General features: G+C 47.1%; 1 protein-coding gene across 3 annotated transcripts in view; it reads left to right on the forward strand.

Annotated features, from left to right (window-relative positions):
* Nucleotides 1–22,162, forward strand: part of nup62l (nucleoporin 62 like) — a 175,015-nt gene that overhangs the window by 137,746 nt on the left and 15,107 nt on the right. For all 3 annotated transcript variants that reach the window (XM_072504953.1, XM_072504954.1, XM_072504955.1), the window contains one exon: nt 21,380–21,524. In XM_072504953.1, the coding sequence (XP_072361054.1) occupies nt 21,380–21,524 (145 nt within the window). The remainder of the gene's footprint in view (nt 1–21,379; nt 21,525–22,162) is intronic.

Genomic DNA, 22,162 nt, shown 5'->3' on the forward strand with positions numbered 1-22,162 from the left:
TCTCTCCTCATTGCTGCAATTTTCAAGCCCTGGCAGCATTTGAGTAAATCTCTGCACTCTCTCCAGAGCAATTATGTCCTTCCTGGAATGTGGTGACCAGAACTGTACAAACTTCCAGCTGTGACCTAACTGGTGTTTTATACAGTTTCACCATTACACCCCTGCTTATGTATTCAATGCCTCACCCAATAAAGGAAAGCACTCCCTATGTTTCCCACCTGTCCTGTCACGTTCAACGACCCATGGACACGCACTCATTCTCACTTCCTAAACCCCTCAATATCTTCCTGCTTATTGAGTATTCCCTTGCTTGGTCTGTCCTCTCCAAATGCAATTGCCTCTCACTTTTCAGGATTGAATTCCATTTGCTAATTTTCCACCCACCTTGTCAAATGCCTTACTGAAATAAATCATGTCCACTGCACGACCCTCCTCAATCCTCCTTGTTACTTGCTCAAATAAAATTTGATTAAGTTAATGAGACAAACTTCCCCGAAGAAAACCCTGCTGACTATCCCTGATCCATGTCTTTCTGAGTGACAGTTTATCTGGTCTCTCAGAATTGTTTCTAATAATTTGCCCACCGCTGAAGCCCATAGAAATCCTACAGTGCATTTGGCCTATCGAGTCTGCACCGACACATTGAAAGAGCACATTGTCCAATCCTCAGGGACCTCCCCTGTACCAAGCGAGGATTGGAAAATTATCGCCGGAGCATCCGCTATTCCCTCCCTGGCTTCTTTCAACAACAAAAAACAAAAAAGAACAAAGAAATGTACAGCACAGGAACAGGCCCTTCGGCCCTCCAAGCCCGTGCCGACCATGCTGCCCGACTAAACTACAATCTTCTACACTTCCTGGGTCCATATCCCTCTATTCCCACCCTATTCATGTATTTGTCAAGATGCCCCTTAAATGTCACTATCGTCCCTGCTTCCACCACCTCCGGTAGAGAGTGCCAGGCATCCACTACCCTCTGTGTATATAAAAAAAAACTTGCCTCATACATCTACTCTAAACCTTGCCCCTCTCACCTTAAACCTATGCCCCCTAGTAATTGACCCCTCTACCCTGGGGAAAAGCCTCTTGTGAATTTCTGTTTCCCTCAGTCCGGATGAAATGATCAATCGAACACCAAGTTACTTCAACGCACGTTTATTCACGCCGGGACTTGAGCACTGTACATCAGAATGTCTACAGATGCAAGTTGAAGTTAATACAGCAGACAATTACTTGTATAATAAAATGACTCTTTCCTTCCCAAGGACAGCCCCTTTAGAGGAGGCCTGAGGAATACATCATTCTGTGGCTCTCAGCTAAAATATAGTTATCTGTAGAATTAGAAACCATTCCCAAGGCCGTGTTTTGTTACTGCAACTGTCTAGCGCAAAAACATGAGATAACAAAAATGCCTGGAAATTCCATTAGACCAAAAGTTCTCTTTGACATTTCATTTTCCCATCAAGCCTTATTCTCATTTCCCCCCCTTTTATAATTTCATAACTTCTAATCCATAGCCAATCGTCTCAGTCTCTCCCATTCTATCTGTACTCTATCATTTTCTTACGTTCCTCTGCACTTTCTTTCACATCCATTAACTCTTCAATGCGCACTTAATGTTGCTGCATTAACTGTTGAGAAATTACTGCTGCACTGGCACTTTTACACAAGCATTTCATTAGGAAGCTAAACATAATTATTACAAGTATTGCAACTACCAGTATTATTAATCCATGCACCAGGTAAGACCCCCCATGATCCGGCAAATAACCAATCTAACCACCCATCCCTTGATGTTTCATGCAGTTTCTTAACCTCTTTGTGGATATGATCCACGAGGTGAGTGATGTTCTCCGAACTATCGGGGATCATTCCGAACCGATCATGGCACAAGTCCCACATTTGTTTGCAAGGAGGTAATCGAGGGCCATTCGGTTTTGTAGGGCTACGGTTCTTATTGCCACCATTTCATTATTTATCTCAGTCAATGCTTCAGTGGTGTCGTTTGCTACCTCCTCCAGGATTTTTACTATCTTCCTTATTTCCTTCATTGCAAGAGCTGCCCCGATAGGGGGAAGCGGGATCCCAAAGTATTGTTGCGTTTTGGTTATTTCTCTCTTTTGTCGCTTCATCGTTTGGTAATGGTCGCCTAAATTGGCGAGGTGGTGTATAAAGGGGACTACATACCCCAGATAACAGGATCCCGTCCAATTCTCTGGCCTTGTGGCCACAAATAAAATGCGTCCCATTGTATGAAATGAGTTTGTCCACATCAAACCCTTCAGCAATTAAGGAGTACTTGAAGGTACCTGTCCCATTTGCGTATGGGACGTCCAGTGTACACCCATCAAACTGAGGAGACGTATATACGGGATAGACCTCGAATATGTTTGCCACCACAAATCTGTGCTCGCATTGACTCGCACCTACAAATATCCCTTTAACCACATTCCTTACTAAACATATTATTCCCAGTGGTCTTCCCATGTTGGTGGTATTAGTGAGGGTAAGAAACGGAGGCTGGTGGGATTTGTTATAACTTGGTTGGTACCACACCTCAAAGGTGTTCATTGGATAGCCCCCCTCTTTCCAAGGTCTTGGGGATGTTGGGAGAAACGATAAACTAGAAGCTGCCCCGCCGTCTGGGTGTCTTACCATTGATGCAATTCTTATAGTCCTGGGGGATTGACGAGTACCATCCTGGTAAATATACCATTCTACTGTTTCTGACAGGTTAAGCGGAACAGGTCTGAGGGGGATCCCTCCCTTAGCATGGGTCGGGATATGTGTACATACCCAGCAACCAGAAACATTCATGTCCTTTGCGTATACATGACCGATACAGATAAGTGTTTACATGTAATTCCCTTTTTTTTTTCGCAGCCTTTACCCTTGGTCAACGCATCCCAAGGGTAAAGTCTTATTTTTTGTTTCTGCAGCTATAGCCCCATTTACAGTTGACCCGATGACAGGGTAGGTTGCCCTTAATCACTCCACTGATGAGTATGGTCCGATTGCATCATTGTACGTCGGCCGAACATCCGCCCGCAGGGGTCCAAGGTCCTTCCCCTGAGCCTTGACTGGTACATTGTAAGGTGTCTCTTCGACAGAGGTGATGAGTCCGTCTTCCCTTGGGGCCACAGGTTCTTCGCGTGGCCTCCTCCAGTTTCCAAAAGTCCCAGTAGGGTTACGATAATAAGGCTGTCCTTCATCCTTTAAGTGATGCTGGAGTTATTACCTAGGGCTTGAAACAGAGGGTTATTCTCTATTGCATTTTCACAACCTTACAATGGTGGATGTGGATCCAGGCATTTCTGCCTTCCACTTTTACAGCAGTGGGAGTAGTGAGTAGGACCTGGTGTGATCCTTCCCATCGGGGTTCTAATCCTTTCCTAACCCAATTACGAATCAGAACATACTCCCTGGATCAATAGTGACAGAACTGGACAAGGGAGGTATCTCCTCATAAGCAGCTCGTACCCGTGAATGGAGGCCTTTTAATACTTTAGTCAAGGCTATCACATAGTTGGCCATTTCAGTGGTCATATGATGAAACTGTACTTATGTTTCCCTTGATCCCAAGGAGTACGCAAGGGTCTTCAGCCCTTTCTACCATTCCTGCTGCTTGGGGTCGGTATGCGCAATGTAATTGTTGTTTTATTCCCAGCTGAGTACAAAATTCCTCATTGATCTGTTCCACAAAATGAGGTCCATTATCAGAGCTTAATTGATATGGAATCCCAAATCTAGGAACAATTTCTCGCATTAAAACTTTTACTACCGTGGAAGCTTTGTTATCTACAGTGGGGTAAGCTTCTATCCATTTACTAAATACATCAACAATAACCAATACATGTTTATATCATTGGCATCTTTCCAACTCTGTGTAATCCATCTGGAGTGTCTCAAAGGGACCTTCTGGTAGCGGGGTTTTACCCATTTCACAGGTTATTGCTTTACCAGGATTATACTGCTGACATACTAGGCAACGACTGCTAATGTTTTGCGCTATGTCTTGCAGTCTTGGATGCCACCAAGTTTTGAGCAATACATCACCCGTAGCTCGCGCACCACAATGAGTTGCAAAGTGAACACATTCGGTGGCCCAGGCTGCTAATGCATCGGGCATACAAGTTTGCCCTGCCGGGGCGACCCACAATTTGTTTACAGGATCATAACATCCCAATTCTTCCCATAGTCTTTTTACACAGCAGGAGCGTCCTCCTGTAACTGAATGACGTCAGTGATGGTCGGCATTGGTTTTTCAGAGGGAGACTGACCCTTCGAGCTTTTAGTCTGGCTCATTTTTGGTACCACCATGTCTTTTAAGCGAGAAGCCTCTTTGGCTTGGTGGTCTGCTTGCCGATTACCTGCGTCCACCAGGGTTTTGCCTGTCGTATGTGCAGCGCACTTTATTACGGCTATTTGTTTAAGGAGCATTAAAGCCTGTAGTAATTGTGAAACTAACTGTTTGTGGGATATCTGAGTGCCTGCAGATGTAAGAAATCCCCTGTTCTTCCATAATTGACCGAAGTCGTGTGTGACTCCAAATGCGTATCTGGAGTCTGTGTAAATGTTTATTTTCTTATTCTCCCCTAACACGCACGCTCGGATAAGTGCAAATAGCTTGGCTTGTTGGGCGGAGAACGGCGTTTCAAATGCTGCTTCCAGGGTTTCGCCCTGCTGATTAACTATAGCGTACCCTGATAATCTATCCCCCCTTTCGCCGACTGAAGCACTGCCGTCAGTGAAAACAGTTAAGTCTACATCGGGCAGGGTAGTGTCAGTGAGATCATCGCGCACGGAGGCTTCCTCTCTGAGGAGCGTCAGGCAATCGTGGCCTGGCTGAGCATTCCGAGGGTGGTTCGGAGAGAAAACTTGCTGGATTGATAGTGGTGCAGTGGCGAAATTGGAGCTTGAGATTATTCAGGAGATAAACCTCGTATTTGTTCTGCCGAGCCATGGTTAAATGTTGGGTTTGGAGCTGTCCGAGCAGTGCCGCGACAGTGGGAGCTGTAAACCACAATGTCCTGCTGGAGGGTAAGGTTAGTCGCCAACTGGAGGCTGTTGTAAATAGAAGCAAGGATCTGAGTGCAGGCGGGATAGTCAAGAACTGTCAATTTAAGAGAACTGTCATTCTGAATATTGCTTTATTAATTTTAAGAAATTAACATATCTTGTTAATAGAGCTTTCTTTCATAGAATCGACGAATTCATCTACAGTAAACCAAGAGACAGCACGAGATTGGTTCAGTTATATGTTTAAGTTATTGTGTTTGATATTTTAAAATAAATGTTTAGAATTAGCCTGGGAATTAAAACTTCAAACAATGTGGAAGCTGGTTTTAAAAAAACAAAACAACTCAGATTAAAAGCAAATCTATTCCGAAAGATCAGATCGTTCAAAGACATTTGATGGGCAGCACAAGTGATTAGCACTGTGGCTTCACAGCGCCAGGGTCCCAGGTTCGATTCCCCGCTGGGTCACTGTCTGTGCGGAGTTTGCACGTTCTCCCCGTGTCCGCGTGGGTTTCCTCCGGGTGCTCCGGTTTCCTCCCACAGTCCAAAGACGTGCAGGTTAGGTGGATTGGCCATGCTAAATTACCTGTAGTGTCCATAAGGGTTGGGAGGGGTTATTGGGTTGCGGGGATAAGGTGGAAGTGAGGGATTAATGTGGGTCGGTGCAGACTCGATGGGCCGAATGGCCTCCTTCTGCACTGTATGTTCTATGTAATCTATAACGGGAATTTGGCAGCAATCCAACTTTTACACTCAGTCCATTTGAGTGACAAATATTTTTTTTTAAAAAGTTGAGATGCGAATGGCATCATTCCAAACTATACGCCTCTTTTTGTCTCTGCAAGAAAATTAACCCTTTCAACAAGCTTTTGTGTATAATCCAGAAGATGTCAAAGTGCAGAATGTTGTACTTTCATTCCCAATAACTCTAAAGAAGCTAAAGATTTGGCATTACATATCCAAAAAGAAATCAAAAAACTTGATCCACCCCAATTTATCTCTCTCTGGGATAAAATTTGTGGGTGGCTTGGACACACTGGATGGAATGTCCAGAATAAGAATAATCCTATTCTCCTGTGCAGCTGTATTCATCATTCACATAACATACCAATGTGCTAAGTGCACAACAAACTATTCGCTAAACGCAGGGGACCAACTATTAGAATGATTCAAACTAACCCAACTATACCCCCAATCATAGAACATAGAAAATACAGCACAGAACAGGCCCTTCGGCCCACGATGTTGTGCCGAACCTTTGTCCTAGATTAATCATAGATTATCATTGAATTTACAGTGCAGAAGGAGGCAATTTGGCCCATTGAGTCTGCACTGGCTCTTGGAAAGAGCACCCTACCCAAAGTCAACACCTCCACCCAACACTAAGGGCAATTTATCATGGCCAATCCACCTAACATGTACATCTTTGGACTGTGGGAGGAAACCGGAGCACCCGGAGGAAACCCATGTAGACACTGGGAGGATGTGCAGACTCCGCACAGACAGTGACCCAAGCCGGAATCGAACCTGGGACCCGAGAGCTGTGAAGCAATTGTGCTATAAGAATGTGTCCGGGATAATTTCCTGGAACAGTATGTAATGGAACCTACAAGGGAACAAGCGGTCCTAGATCTGGTCCTGTGTAATGAGGCAGGATTGATTAATGATCTCATAGTTAGGAATCCTCTCGGAAGGAGTGATCACAATATGGTGGAATTTAAAATACAGATGGAGGGTGAGAAGGTAAAATCAAGCACGAGTGTTTTGTGCTTAAACAAAGGCGATTACAATGGGATGAGAGAAGAACTAGCTAAGGTAGACTGGGAGCAAAGACTTCATGGTGAAGCAGTTGAGGAACAGTGGAGAACCTTCCGAGCGATCTTTCACCGTGTTCAGGAACTATGATGCTGTTGCCATAGAGGGTTATGGGCCAAGTGCGGGCAACTGGGACTAGCTTAATGGTGAAAACTGGGTGGCATGGACTGGTTGGGCCGAAGGGCCTGTTTCCATGCTGTAAACTTCTATGATTCTATGGCTCAGAACATAAAAGCAGATAGTAAAAGCTTCTACAAATATATAAGACAAAAAAGAGTGGCTAAGGTAAATTGGTCCTTTGGAAGATGAGAAGGGAGATTTAATAGGCGATGGGGAAATGGCTGAGGAGCTGAACAGGTTTTTTGGGTCAGACTTCACAGTGGAAGACACAAATAACATGCCAGTGACTGATGGAAATAAAGATATGATAGGTGAGGATCTTGAGATGATTGTAATCACTAAGGAGGCAGTATTGGGCAAGCTAATGGGGCTAAAGGTAGACCAGTCTCCTGGCCCTGATGGGATGCATCCCAGAGTGTTAAAAGAGATGGCTAGGGAAATTGTAAACGCACTAGTGATAATTTATCAAAATTCACTAGACTCTGGGGTGGTCCCAGAGGATTGGAAAGTAGCAAACGTGACACCACTGTTTAAAAAAGGAGGTCGGCAGAAAGCGGGTAATTATAGGCCGGTAAGCTTAACTTCGGTTGTAGGGAAAAAGCTGGAATCTATCATTAAGGAGGAAATAGCGGGGCACCTGGAGGGAAATTGTCTCATTGGGCAGACGCAGCATGGGTTCATAAAGGGTAGGTCGTGTCTGACTAATTTGGTAGAATTTTATGAGGACCAGTAGATAATGGTAGTGCAGTAGATAACGGGGAGCCAATGGAAGTGGTATATCTGGATTTCCAGAAAGCTTTTGACAAGGTGCCACACAAAAGGTTGCTGCATAAACTAAAGATGCATGGCATTGAGGGTAAAGTGGGAGCATGGGTAGAGGATTGGTTAACTAACAAAGCGGATAAATGGGTGTTTCTCGGGTTGGCAACCTGTAACTAGTAGGGTCCCTCAAGGATCAGTGTTGGGCCCGCAGTTGTTCACAATTTACATAGATGATTTGGAGTTGGGGACCAAGTGCATGTGTCAAAGTTTGCAGACGACACTAAGATGAGTGGTAAAGCAAAAAGTGCAGAGGATACCGGAAGTCTGCAGAAGGATTTGGATAGGTTAGGTGAATGGGCTAGGGTCTGGCAGATGGAATTCAATGTTGCCAAGTGTGAGGCTATCCATTTTGGGAGGAATAACAGCAGAATGGATTATTCTTTCAACGGTAAGATGTTAAAACATGCTGCTGTGCAGAGGGACCTGGGTGTGCTGGTGCACGAGTCGCAAAAAGTTGGTGTGCAGATGCAACAGGTGATTAAGAAGGCTAATCGGGTTTTGTGTTTCGTTGATAGAGGGATGGAGTTCAAGACTAGGGAGGTTATGCTGCAATTGTATAGGGTGTTGGTGAGGCCACATCTTGAGTATTGCGTTCAGTTTTGGTCTCCTGACCTGAGAAAGGACATATTGGCACTGGAGGGAGTGCAGAGGAGATTCACCAGGTTGATCCCAGAGTTGAGGGGATTAGATTATGACGTGAGGTTGAGTAGACTGGGACTGTACTCATTGGAGTTTAGAAGGATGCGCGGGGTACCTATTGAAACATATAAGATTATGAAGGGAATAGATAGGATGGATCCGGGCAGGTTGTTTCCACTGGTCGGGGAAAGCAGAACTAGGGGGCATAGCCTCGAAATAAGGGGAGGTAGATTTAGGACCGAGTTTAGGAGGAACTTCTTCACCCAAAGGGTTGTGAATCTCTGGAATTCCTTGCCCAGTGAAGCAGTTGAGGCTCCTTTAAACGTTTTTAAGAAAAAGATAGATACCTTTCTAAATAATAAAGGGATTCGGGGATATGGTGTACGGGCTGGAGAGTGGAGCTGATTCCACAAAGATCAGCCATGATCTCATTGAATGGCGGAGCAGGCTCGAAGGGCCAGATGGCCTACTCCTGTTCCTAGTTCTTATGTTCTTATTATCCGCAATGCTAATTAAGAACAAATAAATCTACACTCTTTCATTTTTTAAAAAATAAATATATTTTATTAAAGTTTTTCGATCAAACAAAATTTTCCCATTTTACAACTTTGTAATAATATATACATTGTTCGTTTTTTAAAAATAAATAATATGCTAACTAACGGCAACTGCCAACAACAAAATAAGAAACAACAGAAATAGTAACTAAAATAATAACTTCGTAACATCTAATATAAATAACTAATATATAAACACACACATAAAACCCCTGAGGACCCAAATGAGCCCTCTTCTCTCTCTCTCTCTCCCACCCCCCCCCCCCCTCCTCCCCCCTGGGTTGCTGCTGCTACCTTTCCTATTTTCCCTTATCGCTCTGCGAGATAGTTGAGTAACGGTTGCCACCACCTGGTGAACCCTTGAGCCGAACCTCTTAGTGCGTACTTTATCCGGTCCAATTTTATGAACCCTGCCATGTCATTGATCCAGGCCTCCACACCCGGGGGCTTAGCTTCTTTCCACAGAAGTAGAATCCTTCGCCGGGCTACTAGGGACGCAAAGGCCAAAACATCGGCGTCTCTCGCCTCCTGCACTCCCGGCTCATCTGAAACCTCAAATATAGCCAACCCCCCAGCCTGGTTCGACCCGGACCCCCACCACCTTTGAAATCACTTTTGCCACACACACCCAGAACCTATGCAATACTGGACATGACCTAAACATGTGGCTGTGGTTCGCCGGGCTTCCCACGCATCTCCCGCACCTATCTTCCACTCCAAAAAACCTACTCAGCCTTGCTCCAGTCATATGCGCCCTGTGTAATACCTTGAACTGAATCAGGCTGAGCCTGGCACACGAGGATGAAGAGTTTACCCGACTTAGGGCATCTGCCCAGAGCCCCTCCTCAATCTCTTCCCCCAGCTCCTCCTCCCATTTTCCTTTCAGCTCCTCTACCATCGTCTCCCCCTCGTCTCTCATTTCCCTATATAATATATATATATCTGACACCCTACCATCACCCACCCATGCCCCTGAAATCACTCTGTCCTGGATCTCTTGCACCGGGAGCTGCGGAAATTCCCTCACCTGTTGCCTCACAAATGCCCTCACTTGCATATAGCGAAATGCATTCCCAGGTGGCAACCCATATTTTTCTGTCAGTGCTCCCAGACCCGCGAACGTCCCGTCTAAGAACAAGTCCTTCAATTTCGCAATTCCTGCTCGCTGCCAAGATTTAAATCCCCCATCTATCCTTCCCGGGACGAACCTATGGTTGTTCCTTATCGGGGACCACACTGAGGCACCCGTCACTCCCTTATGTCGTCTCCACTGCCCCCAAATTTTCAGAGTTGCCACCACCACTGGGTTTGAGGTGTATTTTTTCGGGGAGAACGGCAACGGTGCCGTCGCCAGTGCTTTTAGACTAGTTCCCCTACAGGATGCCATCTCCAGTCTTTTCCACGCCGCTCCTTCCCCTTCCCTCATCCACTTACATATCATTGACACGTCGGCGGCCCAATAATAATCACTTAGACTCGGCAGTGCCAGTCCCCCTCTGTCCCTACTGCGCTGCAGGAACCCCCTCTTTACTCTTGGGGTCTTTCCAGCCCACACAAAGCTCATAATACTCTTGTCCACCTTCTTAAAAAAGGCCTTTGTAATCAGTACAGGGAGGCACTGGAACACAAAGAAACCTCGGAAGGACCACCATTTTAACCGCCTGCACCCTGCCCGCCAATGACGGGAGCGCCATGTCCCACCTCCTAGAATCCTCTTCCATCTGCTCTACCAACCGTGCCAAGTTAAGCTTATGCAAGGTTCCCCAATTCCTGGCCACCTGGATCCCGAAATACCAGAAATCCCTTGTTACCCTCCTCGATGGTAAATCGGCTATTCCCCTACCCTGTTCCCCGGGGTGCATCACAAACAGTTCACTCTTCCCCATATTCAATTTATATCCTGAAAATTCTCCAAACTCCGAGTGTCTGCATTATCTCAGGCATCCCCTACACTGGGTCCGCGACATACAACAACAAATCATCCGCGTATAATGACACCCGATGCTCTTCTCCTCCTCCTCCTAAGTACCCCCCTCCACTTCCTAGAGTCCCTCAGCGGTATGGCCAGTGGCTCCATTGCCAACGCAAACCGTAACGGGGACAGGGGACATCCCTGTCTTGTACCCCTATATAGTCGGAAGTGGTCAGATCGTTGCCTATTTGTAATCACACTTGCCACCGGGGCCCTGTATAGGAGCTGAACCCCTCTCCAAATCCAAATCTCCTCCGTACTTCCCACAGGTAGTCCCACTCCACTCTATCAAATGCTTTCTCTGCATCCATTGCCACCACTATCACCGCCTCCCCCTCCGGTGGGGGCATCATCATCACCCCCAGCAGCCTCCGTATAATAGCATTCAATTGCCTCCCTTTAACAAACCCTGTTTGATCATCATGCACCACCCCAGGGACACAGTCCTCTATCCTCGTCGCCATCACCTTGGCCAAAAGCTTGGCATCTACGTTCAAAAGGGAGATAGGCCTGTATGACCCGCACTGCAGCGGGTATTTGTCTCTTTTCAGGATCAGCGATATCGTCGCCTCCGGCATCGTCGGGGGTAGTGTCCCCCTTTCCCTAGCCTCATTAAAGGTTCTCGTCAGAAGTGGGGCCAGCAGGTCCACGTATTTCCTATAGAACTCCACCGGGAACCCATCGGGTCCCAGGGCCTTCCCTGCCTGCATCTTCCCATTTCCTTTTACCACCTCCTCCACCTCAATCTGCGCTCCCAGTCCTGTCATCTCCTGTTCCTCAACCTTCGGGAACTCCAGCTGGTCTAGGAAATGCATCATTCCCTCTTTCCCTTCCGGGGGTTGAGCCTTATATAGCCTCTCGTAAATTACCTTAAACACCCCGTTCACCCTCTCCGCTCCCCGTTCCATCTTTCCCTCCTCGTCTCTAACCCCTCCGATCTCTCTCGCCGCCCCCCTCTTCCTAAGTTGTTGGGCCAGCAGCCGGCTCACCTTCTCTCCATATTCATACTGCACTCCCTGTGCCTTCCTCCATTGTGTCTCCGCCTTACCCGTGGTCAACAAGTCAAAGTCCGTGTGCAATCTCCGTCTTTCCCTGTATAGCCCTTCATCTGGAGCCTCCGCATATTGCCTATCCACCCTCAATCTCCCTCAACAATCTCTCCCTTTCTTTTCTTGTTTCCCCTTATGAGCCCTTATGGAGATCAGCTCCCCTCTAACCACCACCTTCAGCGCCTCCCAGACCACTCCCACCTGGACCTCTCCGTCATCATTAATCTCTAGGTACCTTTCAATACATCCCCTCACCCTTACACATACCCCCTCGTGGGCCAACAGTCCCATATCTAATCTCCAGAGTGGGCGCTGCTCCTTTTCCTCTCCTACTTCCAGATCTACCCAATCTGGGGCATGATCTGAAATGGTTATAGCGGAATACTCCGTTCCTGCCACCTTCGAGATCAGCGCCCTTCCCAGGACAAAAGTCTATCCGGGAGTACAGTTTGTGGACATGGGAGAAGAAGGAAAACTCTTCACTCCTTGGCCGAGTAAATCTCCAGGGATCCACTCCTCCCATCTGCTCCATAAAGGCCTTAAGCACCTTGGCCGCTGCCGGCCTCCTCCCGGTCCTAGAACTGGACCGGTCCAGCCCTGGGTCCAGCACCGTGTTGAAGTCCCCCGCCCCCCCATTACCAACTTTCCCATCTCCAGGTCTGTGATGCGCCCCAACATACGCTTCATAAAGTTCACGTTATCCCAGTTCGGGGCGTATACGTTCACCAGCACCACTGCCTCACCTTGCAATCTGCCACTCACCATCACGTATCTACCCCCACTGTCCGCCACTATGATCTTCGCCTCAAACGATACCCGTTTCCCCACCAGTATTGCCACCCCTCTATTTTTTGCATCCAAGCCCGAGTGGAATACCTGTCCCACCCATCCTTTTCTTAATCTGACCTGATCCGCCAGTTTCAGGTGCGTCTCCTGAAGCATGACCACGTCTGCCTTTAGCTTCTTTAGGTGCGCAAGTACCCTTGCCCTCTTAATCGGCCCGTTCAACCCTCTCACGTTCCACGTGATCAACCGGGTTGGGGGGCTCTTTACCCCCCCCCCCTCGTCGACGAGCCATCCCAGTTAACCCCCCCCCCCCCCCCCCGCTAGATCCCTCTCTAGCTTAGTTGCTCCCCCCATATTGCTTCCGGAAGTCCGCAAAATCTGGCTGACCTCGGCTTCCCCTGTTTATCCTTAGCCTCCCATTATGTGAGGCCCCCTCCTTCCTGGGGCCCCCTTTTCCCGCCACAATTTCCATAGCGCGGGAACAAAGCCCGTGCTTCCCTCTCGGCCCCGCCCCTGATGGCGCAGCTCCCTCTCTCCTTCCCCCTCCCCTTCCCCACCAGCACCCACATTTCTTCGTGTCTCTTTTCCCCCCCCCCCCTTCGAGGGGAAAGAAAATTTTCCCCCATCTGATTCACACTCCCTTACCACCACCTCACTATTTCATTTCAAACACTCTTTCTCCAATCTAGTCCAACATCTCTTCAATAAATGTCCACGCCTCCTCTGCCGTCTCGAAGTAGTGGTGTTTACCCTGGTATGTAACCCACAGTCTTGCCGGCTGCAACATTCCGAACTTCCCTTTCCTCTTGTGGAGCACCGCCTTGGCCCGATTGAAACTCGCCCTCCTTCTCGCCGCCTCTGCACTCCAATCCTGATACACGCGGATCACCGCGTTCTCCCACCTGCTGTTCCGTGTCTTTTTCGCCCATCTCAGAACCATCTCCCTGTCCTTGTAGCGGTGGAACCTCACCACTATTGCTCGAGGTATTTCTCCTGCCTTTGGTCTTCTCACGAGGACTCGATACGCTCCCTCCACTTCCAGGGGGCCCGTCGGGGCCTCCGCTCCCATTAAGGTATGGAGCATCGTGCTCACATATGCCCCAACGTCGGCTCCCTCTGCCCCTTCGGGAAGACCCAAGATTCTTAAGTTCTTCCTCCTCGAGCTATTTTCCAGGGCTTCCAGTCTCTCCATACACTTCTTATGCAGTGCCTCGTGCGTCTCCGTCTTCACCACCAAGCCCTGTATCTCGTCCTCGTTTTCGGCAGCTTTTGCCTTCACTCCACGGAGCTACATCTCTTGGGTCTTCTGCGCCTCCTTTAACCCCTCAATCACCTGCAGCATCGGCGCCAGCACCTCCTTCTTGAGCTCCCCCACACATCGCCGGAGGAACACCTGCTGTTCCAGGCCCCATACCAACTGGCCTCCCTCCACCGCCATCTTGCTTCTCACTTCCCTTCTTTGCCGCTGCTCCAGAGGATCCTCCGCAATCTCTTCTGTCCATTCACATCTGGGGGGACTCCCTTCTATGTCGCCTCACAGTGGGTTTAGCCTTCGAAAATTGCCGTTGGGGCTCCCGATAAGAGCCCAAAAGTCCGTTAAAACGGGAGGTGCCAAAACGTGCGACTTAGCTGGTCATCGCCTCACCCGGAAGTCTCACACTCTTTCATTTTACCGTAATCCATGTACCTATCCAATAGCTGCTTGAAGGTCCCTAATGTTTCTGACTCCACTACTTCCACAGGCAGTGCATTCCATGCCCCCACTACTCTCTGGGTAAAGAACCTACCTCTGACATCCTCTCTCCTCCCCCCCCCATATCTTCCACCATTCACCTTAAATTTATGTCCCCTTGTAATGGTTTGTTCCACCCGGGGGAAAAGTCTCTGACTGTCTACTCTGTCAATTCCCCTGATCATCTTATAAACCTCTATCAAGTCGCCCCTCAACCTTCTCCGTTCTAATGAGAAAAGGCCTAGCACCCTCAACCTTTCCTCGTAAGACCTACTCTCCATTCCAGGCAACATCCTGGTAAATCTTCTTTGCACCTTTTCCAAAGCTTCCACATCCTTCCTAAAATGAGGCGACCAGAACTGTACACAGTAATCCAAATGTGGCCTGACCAAAGTTTTGTACAGCTGCATCATCACCTCACGTCTCTTAAATTAATCCCTCTGTTAATGAACGCGAGCACACCATAGGCCTTCTTCACAGCTCTATCCACTTGAGTGGCAACTTTCAAAGATGTATGAACATAGACCCCAAGATCTCTCTGCTCCTCCACATTGCCAAGAACTCTACCGTTAACTCTACCGCATTCATATTTGTCCTTGCAAAATGGACAACCTCTCACTTTTCAGGGTTAAACTCCATCTGCCACTTCTCAGCCCAGCTCTGCATCCTATCTGTCTCTTTGCAGCCGACAACAGCCCTCCTCACTATCCACAACTCCACCAATCTTCGTATTGTCTGCAAATTTACTGACCCACCCTTCAACTCCCTCATCCAAGTCATTAATGAAAATCACAAACAGCAGAGGACCCAGAACTGATCCATGCGGTACGCCACTGGTTACTGGGCTCCAGGCTGAATATTTGCCATCTACCACCACTCTCTGACTTCTATCGGTTAGCCAGTTCGTTATTCAACTGGCCAAATTTCCCACTATCCCATGCCTCCTTACTTTCTGCAGAAGTCTACCATGGGGCACCTTATCAAATGCCTTACTAAAATCCATGTACACTATATCCACTGCTTTACCTTCATCCACATGCTTGGTCACCTCAAAGAATTCAATAAGACTTGTAAGGCAAGACCTACCCCTCACAAATCCGTGCTGACTATCCCTAATCAAGCAGTGTCTTTCCAGATGCTCAGAAACCCCTATCCTTCAGTACCCTTTCCATGACTTTGCCTACCACCGAAGTAAGACTAACTGGCCTGTAATTCCCAGGGTTATCCCTAGTCCCTTTTTTGAACAGGGGCACGACATTCGCCACTCTCCAATCCCCTGGTACCGCCCCTGTTGACAGTGAGGACGAAAAGATCATTGCCAACGGTTCTGCAATTTCAGACCATTGCCAACGGCTCTGCAGTCGATGAATTTGAGCTGAAATACTATTATTGAAATGTTACTGATCAATCAACTGTTTGTATTATTAACATATTGTATAATTTATTAATACTGAATCAGTAGTATCAAGTTTGATTAATTTATTCATTATAATAATTATTTTGAAATGCCTGGTTGTTGGGCCCCGGGGGTTGGCAGGGTTGTATTCTATATTGGGAACTTGCCGGACGGGGAACTGACACCGCGGCTGATAATCGTCTGGGTAATCAGGGAAATCCACCTCTTGGTGGATCTTTTCCCAGGACTAACTCTTGATTCATCTGTGGGAATTGATTAGCATGGGTTTTAGAACGAGTGCGAGTCGCCGGACCTCCTTGCGGCGGAGGTGGTGGTAGTGGCGGTGGGAGCGGTGGATAAAGGGCTTGAATGTAAGGTGGAGGCGGTCGTAGTGGCGGTGTAATGGTCGGTCGTCCCCTATATTGCCAATTTTCAGGGTCATCCTCATCGTCTCCCTCGGTCAAGGCAAGGCCGACCATTTGACCGTACAGTCCTGATTTAGAAATGGGGGGGTTTTACAGACTTAGGTATTTTTCTATGGTGGGCACATTCCTTTTTCAAAACCTCCGCAGTCTTAACAATTCCCCCTTCTGTTAATTTAATACCCAATTTTAAAGCGTTAGCCTGCCAACTAGCCAATAAGGATGTATCTTTTAATTTTTGGCAGTACTCCCGTCATAACTCAATCAATTTCTTAGCCGTGGAGCTACGGTTATGTTGCCAAATAATCTGCTGTGCCTCTATAACCGTAGGCAAATCTTTTGATCCTCCCAGGGGCCAATTCCCCTTTCCCAAATTCTTATGCAATTTTCCCAATAACTGCCGCAGCTGCTGAGAATGTTCCGGATACTGTTCACAAATAATCTTAAGCGCGCTTCCACTATCAGAGGTGCTATCCAGAGTATTACCCATTGTCTCCTATCCTCGGATGATCCTTGTGGTTACCCATTTAATTTTGGTAGCGATCCTAAATCGCCTATTCAATCAAGAATTTAAACTGGTTTATCCTGCCCCGTTACCCAATCAGGAGGCTTAGGCAATTATTCGAAAGTGACTTTTAGAAGGTCAAAGTCTGGAAATGAAACATGAAAAGAGAGAGAGAGAGGGCTGATTTAAACAGACTGACAGACTCGGAATCAAAGACCGAACTAACAGATTTAAGAAACTGTTCGAGTGTTCCGACAGGGTACGCAACGGTGAAACCCTGTTTATTGTGGAGTTTAAGGCGTCATCCGCACCTGGTGAGAAGTACTATAATTTAGACTGAGTTATCTGTTCTCCGCTGTAACCAATAGTCAACCCGGAATGTCGGGCAAGTCGAGACACTGGTTGAGACAATCACTTGTTTTAAGGACAACTTTTATCGCGAAGGTATCAAGCAACCAGAAGGATCATCAACAGCCAAGCACCTTTAGATTTCGAAGAGGACTCCAACCTCTTACGGAACTCCAACCCAGAATTTGAGGAGGACTCTAAGCTCCTACGGGACTCCAACCCTTCCCGGGCCTCTAACCCGGACTGTAACTGGTTCGCCGGACTGACCTGATCTCGTAAGAGTCTCTCCAGAAACAGACGGTAGGACCAGGTCGCGCTCGGTACAGCGGAGGGGGAAACCAAAGTGTTAACAAGGGTACTCACATTTGGGGGCCCAATTCCTCCTTCGCCTCCGGACACGATCAGTCAGTTACACAGTCTGCCCCTGGCAACGCTCCGTGAGAACCATTCTCTGTTACCAAATGTGAATTTTGGTTTCCCTCAGTCCGGATGAAATGATCAATCGAACACCAAGTTACTTCAACGTACGTTTACTCACGGCCGGGACTTGAGCACTGTACATCAGAGTGTCTACAGATGCAAGTTGATGTTAATACAGCAGACAATTACTTGTATAATAAAATGACTCTTTCCTTCCCAAGGACAGCCCCTTTAGAGGAGGCCTGAGGAATACGGCATTCTGTGGCTCTCAGCTAAAATATAGTTATCTGTAGAATTAGAAACGATTCCCAAGGCCGTGTTTTGTCACTGCAACTGTCTAGCGCAAAAACATAAGGGATAACAAAAATGCCTGGAAATTCCATTCGACCAAAAGTTCTCTTTGACATTTCATTTCCCCATCAAGCCATATTCTTACTCTGACTATCCATTCTGTCTATGCCCCTCATTTTGTAGACCTCTATCAGGTCGCCCCTCAACCTCCATTGTTCCAGTGAGAACAAACCGAGTTTATTCAATCGCTCCTCATAGCTAATGCCCTCCATACCAGGCAACATTCTGGTAAATCTCTTCTGCACCCTCTCTAAAGCCCCCACATCCTTCTGGTAGTGTGGCGACCAGAATTGAACACTACTCCAAGTGTGACCTAACTAAGGTTCTATACAGCTGCAACATGACTTGCTAATTCTTATACTTAATGCCCGGCCAATGAAGGCAAGCATGCCGTATGCCTTCTTGACTACCTTCTCCACCTGTGTTGCCCCTTTCAGTGACCTGTGGACCTGTACTCCTAGGTCTCTCTGACTTTCACTACTCTTGAGGGTTCTACCATTCACTGTATATTCCCTACCTGCATTAGACCTTCCAAAATGCATTACCTCACATTTGTCCGGATTAAACTCCATCTGCCATCTCTCCGCCCAAGTCTCCAAACAATCTAAATCCTGCTGTATCCTCTGACAGTCCTCATCGCTATCCGTAATTCCACCAACCTTTGTGTCGTCTGCAAACTTACTAATCAGACCAGTTACATTTTCCTCCAAATCATTTATATATACTACAAACCGCAAAGGTCCCAGCACTGATCCCTGCGGAACACCACTGGTCACAGCCCTCCAATTAGAAAAGCATCCTTCCATTGCCTTCTATGACCTAGCCAGTTCTGTATCCACCTTGCCAGCTCACCCCTGATCCCGTGTGACTTCACCTTTTGTACAAGTCTACCATGGACCTTGTCAAAGGCGTTACTGAAGTCCATGTAGACAACATCCACTGCCCTACCTGCATCAATCATCTGAGTGACCTCCTCGAAAAACTCTATCAATTTAGTGAGACACGACCTCCCCTTCACAAAACCATGCTGCCTCTCACTAATACGTCCATTTGCTTCCAAATGGGACTAGATCCTGTCTTGAAGAATTCTCTCCAGTAATTTCCCTACCACTGAAGTAATGGTCACCGGCCTGTAGTTCCCTGGATTATCCTTGCTACCCTTCTTAAACAGAGGAACAACATTGGCTATTCTCCAGTCCTCCGGGACATCACGTGAAGACAGTGAGGATCCAAAGATTTCTGTCAAGGCCTCAGCAATTTCCTCTCCAGCCTCCTTCAGTATTCTGGGGTAGATCCCATCAGGCCCTGGGGACTTATCTACCTTAATATTTTTTAAGACGCCCAACACCTCGTCTTTTTGGTTCTCAATGTGACCCAGGCAATCTACACACCCTTCTTCAGACTCAACATTTACCATTGATTGAGGTTGCACGGTTGTTTGAAGGCAAGTAGTGGGGGTGTGGGGATGACCTTGGCAAGATGTTTGGCTTCATCGATGACGTGTTTAAGGCTGCGAAGAAGATGTTGTAGTTTCTCCGCTCCAGGGAAGTACTGGACGACGAAGGGTACTCTGTCGGTTGTGTGCCATGTTTGTCTTCTGAGGAAGTAGGTGCGAAACTGTCAATCGAAGAGCCGAGCGCCATATCCCATTCGTACGAGGGCATCTTTCAGTGTCTGTTACGATCCTCCTCGTCTGAGCAGATCCTGTGTATACGGAGGGCTTGTCCATAGGGGATGGCTTCTTTAATGTGTTTAGGGTGGAAGCTGGAGAAGTGGAGCATCCGTGAGGTTATCCGTGGGCTTGCGGTAAAGCGAAGTGCTGAGGTGACCGTCCTTGATGGAGACGAGTGTGTCCAAGAATGCAACCAATTCTGGAGAGTAGTCCATGAGTCTGATGGTGGGATGGAACTTATTGATGTCATTGTGTAGTCGTCTCCGTGAATCTTCAAGGCAACCCAAGCTTCGTGACTTTTTAAGGCAAGAAGCCTGTATCTTTAATTCAAACAGAAGAAGACTGTGCTGGTTTATACTGGTGATTGCAGACAGGCCCCCAAAAGTCTATGCTCTGCCCGGTAACAGGTGATTGAACCTGATCCCACTGATGTGCCTTTCAGAGTCCCAAGCCTTGAGTTTGGTTTCCGTTTGACTTCTGACGGCCCTGAGGAAGGCCTGCTGTCCTCGCTTCGCCATTTCTTTCTCCAAAAAGGGATGTGTTTTGGAACTGACCAGAGTGCCTGAATTAATCTATGTGCAGGCAAAATTCAGACCCGACCAACTCTCTCTCCTAAAAAGCAAAAACGGAACTGACCAACTCTATATAGATAGAGAGACCTGAATGCGAACCACTAGCTGAAGGCTGAGTTTGATGAGAAATGAGGTGTCTCTCCCGAAAGCCTGCTGCCTGTGAGTACTGCATTTTCCAAACGAAAGATTGACTCCAAAAAAGACCATTACTGGCTGCAAACCGAAGACTTTAATACTCTAATCTGCAAGCTTGCTGTGAAGAAAGTATGCTAATAGAAGCAAAGAATCTTATCTTTGACTTTCATCCTCATTACTTTTTCTCATCTCTTCTCTCCACCCCCCCCCCCCCCCCTCCCCTCCCCCCAGTGTTTGTCTGCTTTGTGTGTGTGGGTAGAGGGTGGGGCAGGTAAAGTGTGTTGTAGGTATTAGCTTGTCATTAACAGTTGTATTTACTGAATATTCAATGATAGTCTTTGTTATAATAGCCAGTGATCATGTTTCCATTTACAAACCTGGTGACTGTAATTATTGGACAGTCAAGGGCCAAAGACTTGGGTATTTTTATAAGAATTACTGATTAATTCACTTGTGTTGCTACTCCGGGGCATATGGGGCTGGAATTGATCAGAGTGCTGTAACAACATAGGCTGCTTTAGTCCTGAGGAGTCACAAATGGTGCTGAGCATTGTGCAAGCATCCTCTCTTCCGACCTTATGGAAGGAAGATCAATTCTGAAACAGCTGAGGATGGTTGGACCGAGGACACTACCTTGTGGAACTTCTGCAGTGATGTCCTTAAAATGAGCTAATTGACTTCCAACAACGACAGCCATCTATTATCCCAGCTTATGTTAGTACTGGACAAATCCGATCCCAGAGTGAAACCTGGCTTGGGAATCCTGAGTTTGGGCCTCAGTAAGGGAATATCATATGGCTGATGATATCATGTTCTCCCTTTGTTTTGTGCGGAGCCTCCATACTGATCACTATCTATTTCAAGAATCAAATTAGTCCCCCTTCAATAGAAAACTATCAGAAACAGAGTGAAATAGGTTGAACTCCAGCTGTGTGGTAAGGCTCAATTACAATGCCGCAGGATTTTGGCCTGTTGAAATTAGGTTGGTCTGGAATAGAGTTTTGGAGATGTGGCCTGATTTGAAATTGGTTGGATGTCCATTTGCAGTGCCCCTCCAGTGATGTCGTATGCTCAGCTGGAGAGTCTCATCAACAAGTGGAGTGTGGAGCTGGAGGATCAAGAGAAACTATTCCTGCACCAGGCCACCCAAGTCAACGCCTGGGACCGAATGCTTATTGAAAATGGAGAGAAGGTGAGCAAAATGCACACTATCCAATTATCGAAAAAATAATTGATATTGAACGTTTATGTTTGTCCAGAGCTTGTTCACATGGTTATTTTTCTCTTTTCCCAACACTGTCTGTTCTCCCTCCAACCCCTTCACCCCAACTTGCAGCCTCTTAAATAATTTCAATTGTTAGGCTTTTGCTAGTGATGGCAGTTAAGGTTAATGAAGAAATAGCTAACCAGTTAGCAATTAAGTACATGTGTCTCCTTGGTGATGGCAACACGGTAGCACAATGGTTAGCACTGTTGCTTCACAGCGTCAGGGATCCGGGTTCGATTCCGGCTTGGGTCACTGTCTGTGCGGAGTCTAGACGTTCTCCCCGTATCTGCGTGTGTTTCCTCCGGATGCTCCGGTTTTCTCCCACAAGCCCAGAAAGACGTGCTGTTGGGTGAATTGGACATTCTGAATTCTCCCTCCGTGTACCCGAAAAGGTGCCGGAGTGTGGCGACTAGGGATTTTCACAATAACTTCATTGCGGTGTTAATGTAAGCTTACTTGTGACACTAATAAAGATTATTATTAAGTTGGGTGCGGAAAGGAGAGACGGTAGAGATAGAAAAACGACTTGCTTAAAGAATAGAAATTTGTTTTTTTTATAAATG

Source organism: Scyliorhinus torazame, chromosome 5, assembly GCF_047496885.1.
Source record: "Scyliorhinus torazame isolate Kashiwa2021f chromosome 5, sScyTor2.1, whole genome shotgun sequence".
NCBI classification, from domain to species: domain Eukaryota; kingdom Metazoa; phylum Chordata; class Chondrichthyes; order Carcharhiniformes; family Scyliorhinidae; genus Scyliorhinus; species Scyliorhinus torazame.